Source organism: Meleagris gallopavo, chromosome 14 (assembly GCF_905368555.1).
Source record: "Meleagris gallopavo chromosome 14, MGAL_WU_HG_1.1, whole genome shotgun sequence".
Lineage (NCBI taxonomy): Eukaryota > Metazoa > Chordata > Aves > Galliformes > Phasianidae > Meleagris > Meleagris gallopavo.
Window position 1 is genome coordinate 3,811,958 of NC_139417.1, and position 18,087 is coordinate 3,830,044.

Sequence of the window (18,087 nt, forward strand, 5' to 3'; positions counted from 1 at the left end):
TTTTCCTCCCTCTGGAAGAATGCCTAAAAAGCAATAGCAAAGCAATTTTATTCTCAGTAGGAAAAAGTAGATGTTAGCTAATTCAAGTATTCCAGTTGTATTCTCTTTATTTACATGTAAATAAAATGGTTTGATTTTGCAATATTTTTATTTCAAATATGCTAATTGTTTAAACACACGCAGCTTCACTGCCTCCTATCGAGCTGCTTCATTTTATTCAGGCAGAAAAACTGGACCATTTCATATTTAAAACGTTAAGAAGGACACTAAAAAAGTATTTATTTCCATAGAAATTAAACTGCGTGCACGATTGATTTATTGTTTTTCATTATTATTCCTGTTAGTTTTGCAACTGTATCCATACTTTAAGCAACTTGTCTCATTCTTTCCTCCATTACAGATCGAAGTAGTCAATACTTTCAAGAGTGGCACTTCCTTTCAGGGGGCTCTAAGGAGACAGTCCTCCGTCACAAGCCAGACCCAGGATGTAACCAATATTTCTAGCCCTAGTCACGTATCGTTATCCAATGCTCTTTCCTCTCCTACCAGCACATCTGCTGCTGCGGCTGGGCGTGAGTGTGTATTCTTAATGCATCAGATCTACAGAGATGCCAACTTATGTAGCAGTCATTTGAGACTGAGCTACTTTGCACTCTCCCATATTGTCATGTTACATTAGTTTACACTACCCAGACACAGGTATCTGGATTACTTTGTGTACAGTAGATGCTCTTCATCATTCATCGCAGGTTAATGTTAACTTACTGTTAGAGCAGTAATTTTTATCCACTGCATGGAGACTCTGTTTGAGGTTTCTGTGTTATATTTTCCTAATGCCATTCTATGTTTTTCTACTGCTTATAAAATATATTCTCTAAAAAATACTGTGAAAATCTTGCATTAGACAAAAAACAAACAAAACAGCTCCAGCTTATCAGGTAAATGATCATTCCATTTGGAAGACTGTGTATAATGTAGGTCACTCATGTTCAGTGAATATGTACTCTACTTGGCACAGGTACAGGAATGAACAAAGAAATAGAGAATCTGGCTTACGATGAAAGGCTAAAGGGTTATGGTTTACATGAATGATAAAAAAAAACACCTCTAAATTTGATGGGAGATAAGCATTAAGGAAGGAGGTAGACAGGCAAGTTAAAGGACAGTATCAGTGCAACAAAAAAAACTAATTTGCTAGAAAAAGTGTATATTCTTAAATGCTGAAATCTTGAAACAGCTTTACTCTAGATGTAAGTGAAGCATCTAGTGAAGAGAGTGAACAGAAAAAAATCTCTGACAGGACTACTTCACTAAAACATCTTCATTTGTCTAGGAAGACTCTCAGACATCTAACTTTGTTTAGCATTAAACAAATATTTAAATGTATAGAACTCACTTAATAGACTTGTCCCATACTTTACCAAAATCATGTAGTATATCCCTGTTGCAAGAAGTTGTCCAGAGGGAAGGCAGACAGAGACAAGACAACAGAGGAAAGTAATGTTCCAGACCCCCTGGAGAAGAAAAGGAAGCTTGACCTTTCCTTTCAGTTCGAATGCAACCTCTTCAGTATTTGAACATCAAGAATAAAGAAATTTTAGGCATACATTAGAACCTTTGCTGGAATTAAATATCAAAGGAGAAACTTTACTTTTGCTAAGAACCCCGAGAGTCATTAAGGTTCTAGCTTTGGTGATATGCTCTTAGAGAAAATTTTTATCTTTTTCTGTCTTGGTGGAAGTTTGTCCTCCTGACTTTTACTCCAACAGCATCAACAATTTCAGGGTAGCAGCACGACCAAGTGAAGCAAAGGCTGCATTCCACTGCTGTGCCACAGGCACTACAACCTCCTACAGAGAGGTCAGAGCCCGAGTTGCCTCATGTCTCACCAAGCTGTACACAGAACACTACCAACAAACCAAGTTTTCATCCAGGGAGAACGTCTTTAGTAACACTTCTGCATTTGAGCAGAAAGCAGAGAACAGCTCATTCTGATGTGGTAAATGTTTCATCAATATCCTGAAGCCAGTGGTCTGAAAGGACAAATCTAGCAACTATAAAATAGTTCATTTATCCTCCTCCTTTTCTCTCCACTGCAGCAAATAGCTAAGAATTGAATAGTATTGCATCTTGAGAAAGGACTTACTAGGTTATGAGCTGAAGTTAATTAATAGGGGAAGTGTAGTCTGCTATGGTGTTTACTGTCTACAGAGAAAGAAAAAAAAAAAAGATTGAATTATTGAGCTATGCAGGGATATGCATCTCTGCTGCAGAGAGTAAGTACAGATTGATGCTTTTAAAGTGATTCTGAACTGCTGTGTGGAATTTTGCTAGAATTTTATTACTGCAATGTGATGACTTTTTACTATTAAATTGATGTGTCCTTCAAATTAAAATCCTTAGGGAATGTTCTGATTTATTAATACAACAACACAAAGTCAATGACAGAGAAAAAGAAAAGGTTTATTCCCAAACTGCTTCCATTGTAAATCTCTTCTAGAACCTGGTGAAACTTTCTGAATCCAAATTTAATTGAAATACTTTCTGGGATTGGCATTTTCTGAGAAAATATAGGCTTACATATCAGCTCCTTGCTTGAAACATGGAGCTGAGGACTGAATTTGTTCCACTCAGATGCCCAGAATAAACGAAGCCCTAAATATGATTTGTGGGGTACTTACACATAAATATGTGGCGTGAGAGGAACAATAAGATAACTGTACCTCTGATTTTGAAGCCTTCCCTGGAACTTTTTAAAATATTGCGTACGTTGATCTCACGTATCAAGGGAAAACCTTAAAAGTATAGCAAAGACAAAAGGTCATAATTCTTGAGGGGTGCTAGTAGGAGATGCTGTTCATTTTCAGAGAACTGCTGCTCAGCACACTGCACCTATAAGGATACTTCAGTTATCACTTTGGGTGTCCAAAATACAGACAGTCTGCAGAAGTAAGAGCATCAAATGGTGCACTGTCATAAAAATATCTAAGTCTAATTTTACCGAGCATATATGCAGTCCTTTAATACTTGTATAACCTCTTAATGTAACACTTTGTTGCATCATTTCTTCTGCTGTTTATAATATCAATTTGGAAACAAAAGTGTCATTTTTCTATTGTTATTGGGCAGGCTAATTTTGATTCAAATAAATGTTGTTCAGATTTATAAATTGTTAATAGCTACACAGAATGTTACTGCATGAGTGAAGATACAGCTGCCTGTCAAATACTGCCATATCTTCAATAGCTGTAAAGCAGGTTAGCAAGCTATTGCTTGCATCATCTTTCATAGGACTGCAGAATGCCTTAGCTGAAAGTAATTTGTATACAAAGAAATACTCAGTATGGTACTAAAACTTCCCTAGTTAAGCTGATATTGTTCAGATCTCAGTAGTTTTGCTGATAACAAATCCTGTATTTCTGGACGTCAGCATCAGTTTATAATAAAGTCTGCCTTATGAATGCCTTACCTCTTCTGAAAAAACCTTATGGCTTTAAACACAGTGAAAGCTTTTGCAAAAATAAATCTGGCATTTTATATACTCTAGTAAAAGTAGGAGATTTATGCAAGTTCAAACTAAATATGCACATGTAATTAATATGCACACCATTAAGCTATGGCAGTTGAAAACATGAAATTAGTAAGGGTCTGTATCCAATGTGGTCCTGGCCATTTTTTCAGGTTTTGCTGTATCATATGCATGAACACTCCAAGTCTTCTGTCAATGGAAAACAGTTACATGACAGTGTCCAAAGTGGTTTTAGATACCAGGCTAAGCTTTACCAACTCTTGAGGATTGAAAGTAAAATTGTTGAATTTAAGAACGTATTTCCTTCTACTTTTTATTTTGAGGAAGCAAAATCAGATGAAGTGGGGCAATGAATGTTTGTGGTTGTTTTTTGTTTTTTTTTTTTTAATTTTAGAAGCTCAGAATTCTGAACACCAAAGGTTAGCTTATATGTAAAATCAGGTATATGCTTAAAACCTTTGCTAGTTCATGGGTTAATTAGGCAGAGGATCTAACTGTACACAAAGTAAACAAGTTATTCTTTATCTATTTTTACCCAGTTGTCAAATGCTGTTTGTGTTTTCAATAGGCAATTTCTTCAAGAAAATATGGTTTAAAATTTTTCAAGAAAGATACATATTTAATATTCCTTTGTACCTGGTCTTTGTCCTTCCCTCCATTCCCATATAAACAATATAGTTAATAATGTTCCTAAGTGGAAGAAGCTGCAGATCTCTTTACAACAAAGAAAAAACCATACAAAACCATACAAAAAACTCTTTCTTTAAAGTTTATAAAACAGAAATATTGTTAGGGATAGAATATATTTGGGGAAGAACAATCAAAAGAAAAACTACACGAACAAGCAACCTCCCACAGCATAAACCTGCTGCAGTTTCTGTGCCTTTGGGTTCCTTTGGATTTGTTCCATGGAAGACTGTCATATTTGGCTGAGATTTTTAGAAGTGGATATTTCACTGAATCAAACTTTCTGTGATATTAACATTAGCAGCAGTGGCATCAAAGAAGCCACTTGTACAGATGACACACACACACAGATGCAGCGATGACTCAGGAGTTTCTAGCAGGCAATTAAAATTTTTTCTCAATTATCACAAAATATTCTTAGTATTTTTCCATCATAGAGACCTCTTTTTTGAAAATTTATTTTTAAGTGTTTTCCAGCCAAAATGAAAAAGAAAATGGAAAAAAAAAAAAGCATAGCATTATAAAGGCTGCAATCTCCCATTTCTTAGAAGTGGGGCTGATCCAAGGTGTTTTTTCATTGTTGCTTTAATTTGTAAGCACCTGAAATTGCTCAGACTCACCAAGAAGCTGTAACTTTAGGTGGAAACTTTTAATCTGCTGCTCTTGCCTCAAGAGTGGGCATTAACATTTGCAAATTATGCCAGAAACTTCATCACAGAACATTCAGAAGTCTTGATTCTAGTGCTTAGTATGATATTTTTATTAATAAAGATTTTTAAAGGGAGAGTTTGGCTTAGCTTTTTGTGATCTGTTGTGCATGAAAATCAGATACTCTTCAAGTTATTACTGTTCAGCAGCCTTTTCTCATCTATTATGTCGTACATATTTAGTTTCCTATAAATGTAATGATTGAGCTGGACAGCCTTTACAACTGAAACTCAAGAGATTCTTTGTTTGGATGAAATTTTCTCATGAAGAAAAATGGGAGCTTTTTTTTTTTTTTCCCCATGAAAAACATCTAATTTATAAATGTAAAGCAAAATTACTGTCCAATAGTGATCTAAATTCAGAACACAGATGGTCAAGTTGGTGGGAAAACCAGCCTGACTGAAATTGCCACATGTTTTCCAGAGCAGTGTGGTCACATGAAGAAATGGAGCAAGTAGAATGTGAAACCTGCAGCTAAAGTGATGTTTATAGAAGTTTCAGCATTTTAGGGACATTATTAATCTATTGTCTGACAGAGGCAGAAATATCATAGTAAAACTTGCAAGTTTCCACTGGTTATCAGAAAGATTGCCCCAGTCTACTGGATGTCCAAAATCTTAATTGACTGCTGCGTACCCTTCCTTTAGGAAAATAACTATGTTTTAAGTCTAAATATAAAGTCCAGTCCTCAACTGGAGATGCGCTGTGGCAAGAAGATTTAGAGTCATAACAGAAATATTTTCTTTAAAAAGCTTGCATTTTATATTTAAGCTTTGGCAAATCTGATAAAAAACTGTTAGGCTCCAAAAATCTGGAACAATTCTATAATAAAGGAGATATGCTAGGAAAGTGGAGGACACACTTCTGATCTCATGCTATAAAATTCAGCAGAGTAACAGATGTGAACTTTGTGAAATGAGGATCAGAGGTTTTCATGAATGATGTGGTTATTATATTCTGCCCTTGCTGTGTGGTTTGACTTTTCAGCAGTGCTTACCGAAACTACGGCATATTTATGTAGAAAGAGAATATCCAGAACATCCTAGTCATGTGTACACGTGACTCCCGTACATATATTATCTTTTCCTGTGATACCTCATCCAATTTGATACACCTTAAACTCAGAAGATTCAAAAATAAACAGCAACAAACATACTAAAGTTATGCCTTGTGTCTCCAAGCTTCACATATCCCAAAATACTTGACCAAACTTTCTCTAATTAGTATAATTATATTATTGATATAGAATAGTATCAGTTACATGTAAGAGTTGGCATCTCTTTGCAAAATTGACCTCTTGTTTACAATTTTATACTAATCACCTTACTGATCTTTCAGTATAGAATTTATTTGCTTTTGCAGTGCCCTACTCTCTACTGTCTGAATATTAAATGTGTTTGTTTTCCCAGAGGGCTAGAGAACATTGGACAAAAGGGTTCAGCAGGAGAGAGTGAAATAAAAAGAGGTTGTGAGTCTTTAACCTTGAGCCTGACATGAATGTGAACCAAACTCAAGATACTTGGCTTATATGAAGCCAGGTAAACATTCGAGTATAAGCCCACATGCTACCAACCATAACAGATGTGCAGATGATAAAGAGGCTTTGTGTATTTTGCCTATATTGTTGTATTTGAGTGAGATTCTGAACTTCATCGTTTCTTCTGATGGGGAAAAAAAACTGTAGTATCTAAATTTCTATTTCCTTTATTTTTCTTGCCTAATGCAGTATAATAAATATAACTGTCAAGGTGGGATGAAACTCAAGTTTTTTCTATTACAGCTACAGAGAAGAAAGAAGTGGAAACTTAGAGCCATGTCAAAAATGTCCTGAATTGTTGTTCCCACAGTCTTTTGTTTAAAAGCAGTTCATTTTTTTCTGTTGTCTCCATTACTGTGAGAAAAGGGAGCTGTATCACACTGTTTGTCTTCCCTTGGCATTGTCAGCATCATAAAGAAATCTCATTTACATGAGCTTCACATAGTTCATAAAAAAACATGTTCTCGGTTCTATCCATCATGGGTATGTCCCTGCTTTTACATGCTGTACAACCATAACATTTTTTGAAGTTCATGTAGTTTATCTTAAAGAAAATAATCACACTGTGGGCTTTTCTTCAGTAGAGCCTCTAAACATTTCAACGCTAGATATTACTTCAAATAACCTTGAACTTCATTAAGCATGGATTAATAGAATTTGCTGCTGTTGGGCCATGTAACTCTGGGTAAGCAGTATCTTTTCAGTTCTTAGCTTAAATAGGATACTGTTACTGCATTTAAATTAAAATGCCAACTTTGTATTCAAGGTGGCAAACCCCGAATATGTATGGAAAAACCTATACACCACTCTAAAACTGTAGAGAGATGTTAAGAAGGCAGTTTTCTACAGATCTTTAGAGAAGAAAAAAAACTAGCTAGCTTTATATAATCTCTGTTTCAGCCCAAATTTTGCACTTGTGTTACAGCTGCATTCAGCAGATCAGCTACTTACGTATCAGTAGTTATAAACAAGTTTTAAGCTATTATTTTTTAGTAAAAATCACTATGAGCATATAGAATCTTTGCCCATAATATCTAAATGTTCCTGCAAGATCTCCACACAAAGTGATGCAACTGCTGGCTGATCGTACATTCTGAAATTATGTACCTTCAGATTGCTGTGTAAACACATCTAGTCTAAGCAAAAGATATTGCTGTAGTCTTTTCTTTCAGTGGTTTTTCAGCAGTCCCAGCGGAGTACTGAATTCAGGCCATGGTGGGCAGGTTTTCATAGCTTGTTTTCAAACACAGTCTGATTCTATACGTTTCCCCAAGCTACGTATGATACAAGCAAGCTACTTAGATTGACTGAAAGCTTGGTATTAAAGTAAATTAGATTCCAAATCTTGGAAGTAAATGCAGTATAGATGCACAGTTAAAATCCATACTTGCCCTACAGTATCATTTTCTGAGTCAGCTTCTGCAGTTTTATTAAGCAGACTACCAGTGGCTTCAGTGGTTGTTTCTTACTGCAGAATTTGCAGTCTCACTGTATGAAACTAAATTCCTCACTTGCTTCCCTGCAAAGGCTTAAATACAGCTTGTGTGGCCTGAAGAAAAGCTTTACTTTTATTGAATCCTACAAAATCTCTACAAGCGTAACATGAAAATCCAAGCCTGTATTTTTTAAGTGAAAATTTAATGTACTTTTATTTAAAAGAATCTAGCTAGCAAATAGAACCTAAATCTATGTAATGAAGTGTGGAGACATTCAAGAGAATAAAGCATTTTGTTAGTTTAATCAGATATGGTGAAAAGCTGCAAGTGAATCAGATGATTGCTATTTTTATTCAGAGAGCAGAAATAGTTGGTAGCTTTGCAGAAAATACCCTGTTTCAGCCTGTATTATAAAGTGGGCATGTCACAGAGCAAGTTCCCTGATTTCAAACAGGGCAATGTGGTAATGCCTCAAAGATTGCTTTGGCAAACATACTATCTTTTCACTGTTAAGACAAACTACTTTGCACTTTCAAATAGAAGATAGGAAGGTCTAGGTAATGAGGGAATTAGTAAATTAGTATGTCAACTCATAGAAATAAGAGTTCAAATCCTATATATTTAGTAATGCAAATTAATCTCTTGTTGGTTCACTACAGAACCATCACAGAGCAGAGCACAATTCAAAGTGATTCAACTTGCATAAAGCCCAGGTGCTCTTACAAACAGATGTTATATAAACTGTATGATAGTAGTGCACAAACCTTGCTCTTCTATGCCCCTCTTGTCTTGCACCTGCCAGCCTCCTGAAATCTACTACCCCAGACCTGGACAGGCTATTCTATACCACGTTAGTCTTCCTATTTGGAACATAAGTAGTCACGTGAACCTGCTTTTTGTACTGTGCCCTATCCTACCAAACGTATTTATAAAGAGAAGGGGATTTATATGGACTGACCAAAGGCCACGCATTTGAAGGTGGCGTGACTTCTCTTAGGAGTTTTGAAAGATGATGAACATTCAAATTTAGAGAATACAAACAAGGACAAAGTTCAAAGAGATCAAACTATAAGTCAGCCTCTTTCTCAAATCTGCTGATATTCTGTACAAGGGTCTGCTTGATCCTGCAGCTGTAACAATGTGAGCCCACATAACTATTAAACCAATCTGCTCATTAAAGGGGAAAATAAAACTATACAAATTATTGACATATTAAACCAACCAATAATGTGCAGCATATTCACATGTAAAATGACACACATACCTACCACCAACCATTTCAAATGTGCTTGGAAAAGCTTTCACAATGCCTGCTTGCACCTTTTCTGCCTCTGCCTGTGTTTTGGTTTTCCCTTTAAGAAATGCTAAAAATTCACTCATGAACTACATGGAAGTAGAAGGATAGAACTCATATTTAGTCATAAAACATTTGCCAACGGATCACGTTTTTGCCATTCTGTTTTTTCCTCTCTGCCCCCCCACTCCTTTCCAAGCAGTTATGTTTTTTCAGTAGTAACACATAGCACAACCCTTCACGTCTCTTCAGAACTGTAGGTCACTGGGATACGGACCGCATCCCTCCCTTTGCCCACCCACAGAGCACTAGTGTCCCCACTCTGCCATGCTCCTCACTGCTCCTTTCATTTCTTACCGAGAAAGCAATTTGCACTGTTGTTCACAGTCTAATGGGCTGAGCCTCGTAGTTTATTTTCACCTGTGTTCTTATTGTCAGGTGGTTAACAACATTAGATTTATCCTGGCATAAGTCTGCTGACCTAGTTTAAAGACTGCATATATGGCATCAATTGTGTCACTTTCAGCTTTTAACTTTACAAAGAGTATTACAACTGAGACACAGAAAATGAAAGAGCTTGCTGTTTAACAACGCAATTCAATTCAACCCAACAATCAATACATTACTTTATTATGTTTTCTATATATTAAAAAGTTAAATGGCTAGAACAGTGGGTCTATACTCGAGTGTTTACCTCACATATGCATGAAGGAAAAAAAAAAAGTTGGTTCAACAATACAATGTTCACATTATCCAGGCTTCCAAGTGTAGTTGTTGTGTGCAAGTTATCTCTGTGGTAACTGTGATTTTTTTTTTTTCCCTGTGGTAGCATGATTATGCTTAGTATTTTGTCTGCTTGGCTTTTTGTGCTCTTGGCTGCATTCATTTAGATTTTGCTTTAAAACATTGGTATTACTTATAATTTTCACACTTGGCTCCTGTGTGTCTCATACGTACCCATCCAACTGTGTCTGTGTTCTGTGCTTTTCTGTTTGTGGAGTGTGATTTGTTATATGTAATGTTTTATAACAAAACAAAAGAGACTTTTTTAAAATAAAAAAGCCTTCCTACTTACTCACTGCAAAACTATCAACATGCATGATTTTACATTTGCATTACAATTAACATGGCTTGTCTTTTACTAGGGATGTACCACACGAGTGGACGTTCGCTTTCTTTAACCAGTACTTCCCATCAGTTCTTTGATGGCTTTAAACTTGATTTATTTTAATATTGCAGTTGATACAGATATTCAAAATGCACATAACTGAGCCACTCGTTTATGCATATAACATCCAGAGACTATGGACTTCAGCTGCCTGCACTGCCCTAACCATATGCTACATTTTTCACAAAGTATTCTCTAACACAGTTTGGCCTCTGAAAGGTGTGACCTCTGACACCTCTTTCCTTTTCTCCCCCTAGATCCGCGTCGTGAAGGCATTCCGTAGCTCTCTCTATGAAGGTTTAGAAAAACCAGAATCTAGAACCTCTATTCACAACTTTATGACTCATCCTGAGTTTAGGATAGAAGATTCCCAGCCCCACATCCCACTCATTGATGACACAGACCTAGAAGAAGACCCTGCTCTCAAGAAAAACTCGAGTCCACCGTCTTCACTGAACAAGAACAACAGTGCTATCGACAGTGGAATAAATCTTACAACTGACACAAGTAAATCAGCTACCTCTTCTAGTCCAGGAAGCCCAATACATAGCCTGGAGACATCACTTTAGCTGAAAAGGTCACTGCAAAAAAAAAAAATAATAATAATAATTAAAGTAAAATAAAATAAAATAAACAACCACAGCAACCGAAATCTATAAATATATATATTAAAAAACATTGCTGGCTGAAAAGCTGTTTGAACTCTTATTCACTCTGAGACAAGTGAATGAATTGTTAATCACAATGGTTTTGGGGAAAGAATGAATGGCTGATTTACATACCCCCCTCTTGTTCCCTTTCAGAAAACAAAACAAACAAAAAAAATCCTGCATGAATGTACTGTACACTTCTGGCCCTTCTTTCTTTCTTTTTCTTTCTTTTTTTTAATTTTTATTTTTATTTTTTCCTCCTTAAGCAGGAACTGCAGAGGACTTCTTTCTGCGGCTATTTATCCAATTCACTGGTCTGTGAGTTTTTTGAAATGCTTGTGTGGCATGGACTCAATTGTATAGATTAATTTAAAGAACTTTTTTGAAGTTGCAAAGCTTAACTTGCACAGTAGATTTGCACCAGTTGGACAGAGGAACTTAAACATTTATGAGACTATATATAGAGATATATACATATAAGTATATACATAATTAATTATATATATGTATATATCTATATATATATATACAGTTATATATATATAAAGTTTCTTTGTTGGCATGTTGCCTTGTTTCTGCTCAAATTGCTCTGACTATTTTAACTTATTTATGTCCTAAAAAAGAATGTAATTTGTTTACAAACCTGTAGATAATATCCTTAACTATTTGTAGGGTTAAGAAAGCACTTCCTGCCGAAGTAGTATAAAAATGGCTCAGCTCAGCTCATTGACAAGTCTGTAATATTGCACCCTGGATATTTTATTGCAACTGCGTTCTGATTTCTGCCTGTTTTTTTGTTGTTGTTGTTTTGGGTTTTTCTTTCTTTTTTTCTTCTTTTTTTTTGTTAAATATTGTAGATAATGCTAGTAAATAACGAAAGAAGCCAAAATATAATAACACATTGGATGTAGCATTGTGATCCTATATACAGGGAGGTAAAACAGGCTTCCTTTGTTTCAAATAAAAATCAGAATGATCAGGTTCTCTCTTTTTTTTTTTTTTCCCTCTGATAATCTGCTTGAATTTGTTTTGGTGCAACATTTGAAAATGGAGGCTATTTCATTCTTTAAACATATGGCAATGGCTTCCAAAAAATATTTTTAGACAGATAATATGTGGAACTGAGTTGAGTTTATAAATAACAGATTTAAAATAAGTTATATCTGGTTTGTCTATATGGAGATCAAACTAATGTTTAAATATTGTGACATATTGTGTTAATTCTTTTCAGTTAGTAATATAGGCATTTATTTCCTTATTACTTATGAAGTACAGGCTGTTGGCATTTTGGATGAAAATCACTGTAGGTTGTTCCTTTGATTTTTTTTTTTTAAGGAAAATATCATTTCTGCACTATTAGGTCTGAATGAAACGATATTAATTGTATATTGAGATATTCTTTGTGTGATTTTATTTTTAAAGAAGCTTGTCTTCCTGTAGTCACAAAGTATACTGTAACACAGTACACTGTTTTACCTTGAGCTTTCTACAAAGAAAGCTACTGTGAAAACCTGCAGTAAGGAGGGTGAAAAATATTTTTCAAGATGGTAACAGCCCTAATAACTTAAAATTTATGAGCTTATATAATTGCTATGTCAACCACTTGAATGCTAAGCACTTTGTGGATCACAGATTTTTCATAAATAATTTTTGTATTTAATATAAAGTTTGCTTGGAGACTTTTCAGCATATAATCTTTTCCATAATTGTACAGTGCAAAAGATATTTTGAATTACACCACTGATTATGCCAGATGTGTTGAAAAACTCTCAAACTAGCTTGACAAATTGATTTGTTAAGGTATTACTGGTTGTCTTAAGGTTGGCTAATAACATGGTGCATCTCTGCAGTCACAAGAACTAAACCAAGCCAGAACTCTCCTAAACAGGATTAGACTCATGGCCAAACTGCAGACTGAACTGACTAAAACGTTTTCAGGGTGCATCAAGACTATTCAGCCAGGTAAAGCTCAAATCAGCTTGAATTGCCAGCTTCCGGACTCTTGTGTAGAGGCTTGAATGTTTTTGGCTCAAACTCGTAGTTCGCTATCTGATCCAAACTTTTCATTCAACAGCAGAACAGGTTGTGGGAGGTGTATACAAATGTTTTCAGCAGATAGTGTTACCCGTTTCTTAACAGTAAAAAGCTAGCATGGAAGCATTATTATTTTAGCTAATTCCTAGCAACAAAGTGATTGAAACTCAGTCAGGATTGTTCTTCGCTTTGTAAATACGGTGACTTACCTTTGTATAACATGTATTGGGTTTCTATGGCCTATTTGGGATATCATATTCAGAAGAAAAAAAAAAGTGTTATCTATTTACAGGGAAGACTCTAGCTTTGGACTTGAACATCTACAAAAGTTATTAATACTGGAACAGTTTGTTTTCAGCATCTTAACACTGACTGTTTGCCTTTTTATTTTCAAACTTCATGTTTTCTCTTGGTTTCGTTTTTTTTTAAATTTTCCTGTAGGAGTATCCCTCCCTAAGGTACCATTTGCAGACTTGAAAACTGTTAAGAAAATGAACACTGCATTCTGTGTATATATAGTAAAACATATATAAACTGAGATGCATAGATAACTTGGGCTTTTGTGAGCAGAGACTGTGCTTTATGTATATGATAAATGATAGATTTTTTTTAAAGCAGAATAGCTATGACCTTTCAACTACAAGTCGTGCATCACAATTCCTTTCTTTTATTGCTTGACCTCTCTGTGATGGGAACAATGGATCAAAAACCAAAATGATCAGTTTGTTAAATTCCCTGCAATATATAAATGCTCGCTCTCAACGTACTGTACTTAGCAGCATGAGATTTGTGGACAACAATACAGTGGTACATTGGCAATCCATCCCACTAGGGGTTATTAATATATGTTCATTCATCTGTTTTTATGAATTTTTTTATCTAGACAATAATTGTAAATAAAGAACTTACTCTGTCTGTTCATTTAATACTATGCAAAAGGTTATGCTTTCTATTGTTATTCTTATTCCTACAGTGTGATGCTGGAATGTTTGTGGTTTCAAAACAAAAAAAAAGCAACAAAAAAAAAAAAAGACAAAAGTAAGTAAAATATGTGATGTAAATTATTTTATAGTTTGAAACAAAATGATAAAGTTTTACTCTTGCTGCTTACTGTCTAATAGATCTCTCTTGGCAGGAGCACAAGTGGAAAATTTAAAGAAATAAATTCACAAAGCAGCATGAACAATAATGGTCTGAACGTAACAGCTTTCTTTATTGTCACCTGAAGTTATTAAATCCAGCTTTGGATTCCCACTGGCACAATGTAAACATGTATGTACCTGTTCTGGATTGGCACTATGAAGCCTGCTTACCACCCAGAGGTTGCATTGGCTCCCATAGGCTTTCCTTACGCCCAGTTGCTAAGTCAGCCCGGAGTCCTTTTGTACCTGTCTGACTTGGAGTCAGTGGAACAAAGCTTGCTCCATGCTGTGGTGGTGCACTGTGGTGGGAATGGCTGATGTGAATGCTGTAGTGAACTTAGCTGAAATGAGTAAGTACAGAGTAAGACAGGTGATGAAGATAAGATAAATGAAGGCCCTGCCATTTTGTGTATGAATGTTAGTTCAATGTTGGTCCTAAGATGAACATCTAAGTCTGTATTCCTATCACTTTGGCCCACTGACATATCCCTCTTCTGCATCTCTTTCCCTCTCTGTCACCGTCGGAAAAAGGATTGAAGCCTTCTAGAACTGGGGAGTTAAGTCCAGCAGTCATGTCCTGCCAGACAAGACCTGCCCTAAGATCTCTACATATGCAATGCAGGGGAAAAAAGAGGGATTTCCAGTTTTGCTTCTCAGACCCTCAGCCCAGAATTTCTACATCTTGAAGTGTAGAAGAGAACTGGGATTGTTGAGTGTTTTAAACAAATACGTACATATGTTAAGTTTCTGCCAGTTTCAGAGATCTGTTTTAGCAGTTTCAAGAGTGTTTGCGACATGTTTTTTGGACTGTATGGAAGTGAGTTGTAAATTCAGGAGAATATGAAGGAGAAAATTCCCCACTATGCTAACTTCTTTCCCTCTGCACCAAACTGAAGATTCAAAAAGGCACATAACTTACCAGTCCACCACAGGCAACTCAAATCCTGATTCAAAATAAGGATGTCAGGTTTTGTTCTTGCTGTTCTTTTATCCATACTAAGTATTCTGCTAGGAAGACAATGAGGGAAGTCATACACTCATAGATGATAGAAAATCAGGTACTGACCATGCATGCTGATGCTACACTGAGTGCCGCTGCATGAGATGGGCTGGAGAAATGGTTCATAAATAATGGATGAAGGAGAAGCAAAAAAAAAACAGTAAGGAGAAAGGAAAAAGAAATGCAGGTTCATTTATACTTCGTTATACACTGAAGTAAAATCCTAAGTGGTTGTTATTAGTTTGATTGAAGCACTGAGTTCTAATCCAGCAGATACTCAAGTAGTGCTCTCTATCTTTTCCAGCTGAAGTCCAAAATCTTGGACTTCCATGTCCAATGAATAGGCTGAGGTTGCCACAGTGAGGTTTAGGCATCCAGATGCAAAATCTTGATCTAAAAAACTCTTGCTCAGCTACTGCCCATAACAGATGATCTGACCAGAAGACTGATCAGTAGAAGGAAATTATCTCTGTCACTGTCTTCCAAATTATTTTTTTCAATGATTCTCTGATAGGAAATCAATGTCACAACTTGTGGCACTGGTTAACTTCAAAGCAGGGCACTAACATAGGCTGTGGGAAGGTTGGGGTTCAACACTTCACACTTCCTCTTGGTCTTATGGTATTACTGCAAGTGCTTTCAAGAAACCACAGAAAGGTAAGCAGCAGACACTTCTTATTTATATTTGTATTCCTGCAGCAGTGGGAGACCCTGGCAAGGACTTAGTACAATTTATTCATGGTCCAGATATGGACCAGGCTGACATGCAGATTGCTTTGGATTATAAACTACATATTCATGTCTCTTGTTTTATATGTACATGAAATCTGCACAGGTAATGCTCAGTTTTGTTCAGCTACACATTGATGACAGTTACTGAATGAGAGAGGACTGATTGTTTTTTTTATTCTTACAAACAGCCATTAATATATTGCAATCTAATTTTGGGTAGTTGTATAGCGTAATAACTGGATGGTACCTATAACCAAACTACTTACGTGTTAAACAAGACAGGCTATGGAAAGACAAAACAAAGGAAATATTTATGACTTCCTCCAGCATCTTCAAATCAACTTTCAAAAACTTTATTTTATACTGTCAATCTGGGAGATCATTTTTGCCTGGTACCAACTGGAATATTAGATTCCTAGTAAGGGAATGTACTTTTCCACTTATTCTTTCTGTGATGAATTTTTTCTGCTTTCCAAGCAACAGAGCATCTCCCTCTCCTCTTCCTGTTTGTGTGTTTAACAGTGATAACAAATTGAGCTGGTACAAGCAGTGTTGATGCTTAGTAAATTAGGTGACTTTACTTTTTTACAACACAGTCTGAGATTATGAAAATTTGAAAAGCAAGTTACTGAGTTTTCTTGAAAAATGTTTTAAGTACTTCTGTCATCTCAGAGACATTATAAATAATTTCCTAAAAGATTAAAGGAAACAAGATAAACATTTGGTGAAAAATCATATGAATAAGTTAAAAACACTTTGTCGTCAAAGTATGTCAACTACGAAGGCTTTCTTATGCTTACTTTGCATAGGCATAGTCAATAATAATTGTTAATTTGACTGTTTGAAAGGCTTTATAGAAGAGGAAGTTTACAAGAGTTACAATGACTACCTGCCATTGGAATATAAATATCTATTCAGTTTGGCAAGTAATGGATTCAAATAGAATGCTTTCTGTCACTAATACACATGCCAAATACTTAGGACTGCAATGCAAAGCTACTTCAACATAAAAATCTTGCCATACCACCAAAAGGTTTAACATGCCAAGTCTAGGGTTTATTATCTAGGGTTTATGTAGTTACATGGTGAACTGGATCAGACTCTGTATGTGCTGAAAACTATTTGTTGTTGCTGCTGCTGTACAATTTCAGCTGCTTTCCAGGCAGTTTCATGGGTTGCCGTACCATATGGTTTGGTGAAGGCCAGTGCCAGGTCAGAAGCAGCAACAGAAACTGACAAGAGATAGAGACAGGAAAGAATAAAGCAACAATTATTTCAGATTGAGAGAACAGAATAAAGCCACAATTATTTTAGATTAAAATGACAGTTCTAGCAAGCTTACATCTAAGGGAATTGAACAGATGTCTCTAGTTGTTCTTTGTTTTCACCAAAGACAGAGCATTCAGTACTGTCTGCCTTACTGCTAAGGTATCCAGTGTGTCACAGAGAATGAGGGTTTCAGAAGCAAAAATGCAGAGTCACAAAACTCTGCTCGATGGCTGCTGTAGAGCAAGCTGGTTTTCTGCTAGGCAGGTGCCTCCATCTGACAAAATGCCATCGTGCTTCACTTTAACTGAGGTTTCTGTGGAAGTGGGAGCAGGGCTGGGAAAACACTTCCTCACAGATCTGCAGGATATACGTAGGGACTCTGATACTAATGCCTCCTATATACTTCCTTGCAAACTAGAACAGCTAAAAAGAGCACAATAACACTATTTGATAGAGCAAATTCTCAGCCACAAAACACTTTCAACATAGTCAACACCATTAGCTCTGCATTTTTACCAGGGATGTCTGTGTGCCATGCTCATAAAAATCTGCACCAGTGGAGATGGCCCACTGTTTCACAGCTGCTACGATGGCGTTATTGGCAGGAAAATGTTGCCAACACAGTCCAACATTCACTGCACTCACATCCACTGTCTGGTCCCCATAAACATTCAGCAATAATCAATGAATGTCAGTGGGTGTCATTTTTTCTACATGGAGGAATTCAGTGGCACACCTCTGCTCCATACACACTTTCATGTCAGATGCCATTCTGGCAGACTGCCCTTCTGCTGCCATCTCTTGTATGGCAACAACATGTCATGGAATACTGGCAGCAAGGTTCAGCCTTTACCACCATGCCACACCAACATCTGCCTCTGATGTTGTGGGCCAACATAAC

The 18,087-nt window shown here is 36.2% G+C and overlaps 1 protein-coding gene across 15 annotated transcripts in view; it reads left to right on the forward strand.

The window, feature by feature from the left end:
- The window catches only part of ATP2B2 (ATPase plasma membrane Ca2+ transporting 2), a 397,887-nt gene extending 383,918 nt beyond the window's left edge, over nucleotides 1-13,969 (forward strand). For 10 of the 15 annotated variants that reach the window (XM_085236247.1, XM_085236248.1, XM_085236244.1 and 7 more), the window contains 2 exons: nucleotides 401-487; nucleotides 10,617-13,969. In XM_085236247.1, the coding sequence (XP_085092373.1) occupies nucleotides 401-487; nucleotides 10,617-10,928 (399 nt within the window). In that variant the 3' untranslated portion in view covers nucleotides 10,929-13,969. Of the gene's footprint in view, nucleotides 1-400; nucleotides 573-6,333; nucleotides 6,390-10,616 lie in introns of all 15 variants that reach the window. The other 5 variants (XM_085236253.1, XM_085236254.1, XM_085236256.1 and 2 more) reach the window with 4 other exon arrangements.
- Nucleotides 13,970-18,087: the final 4,118 nt, after the last annotated feature.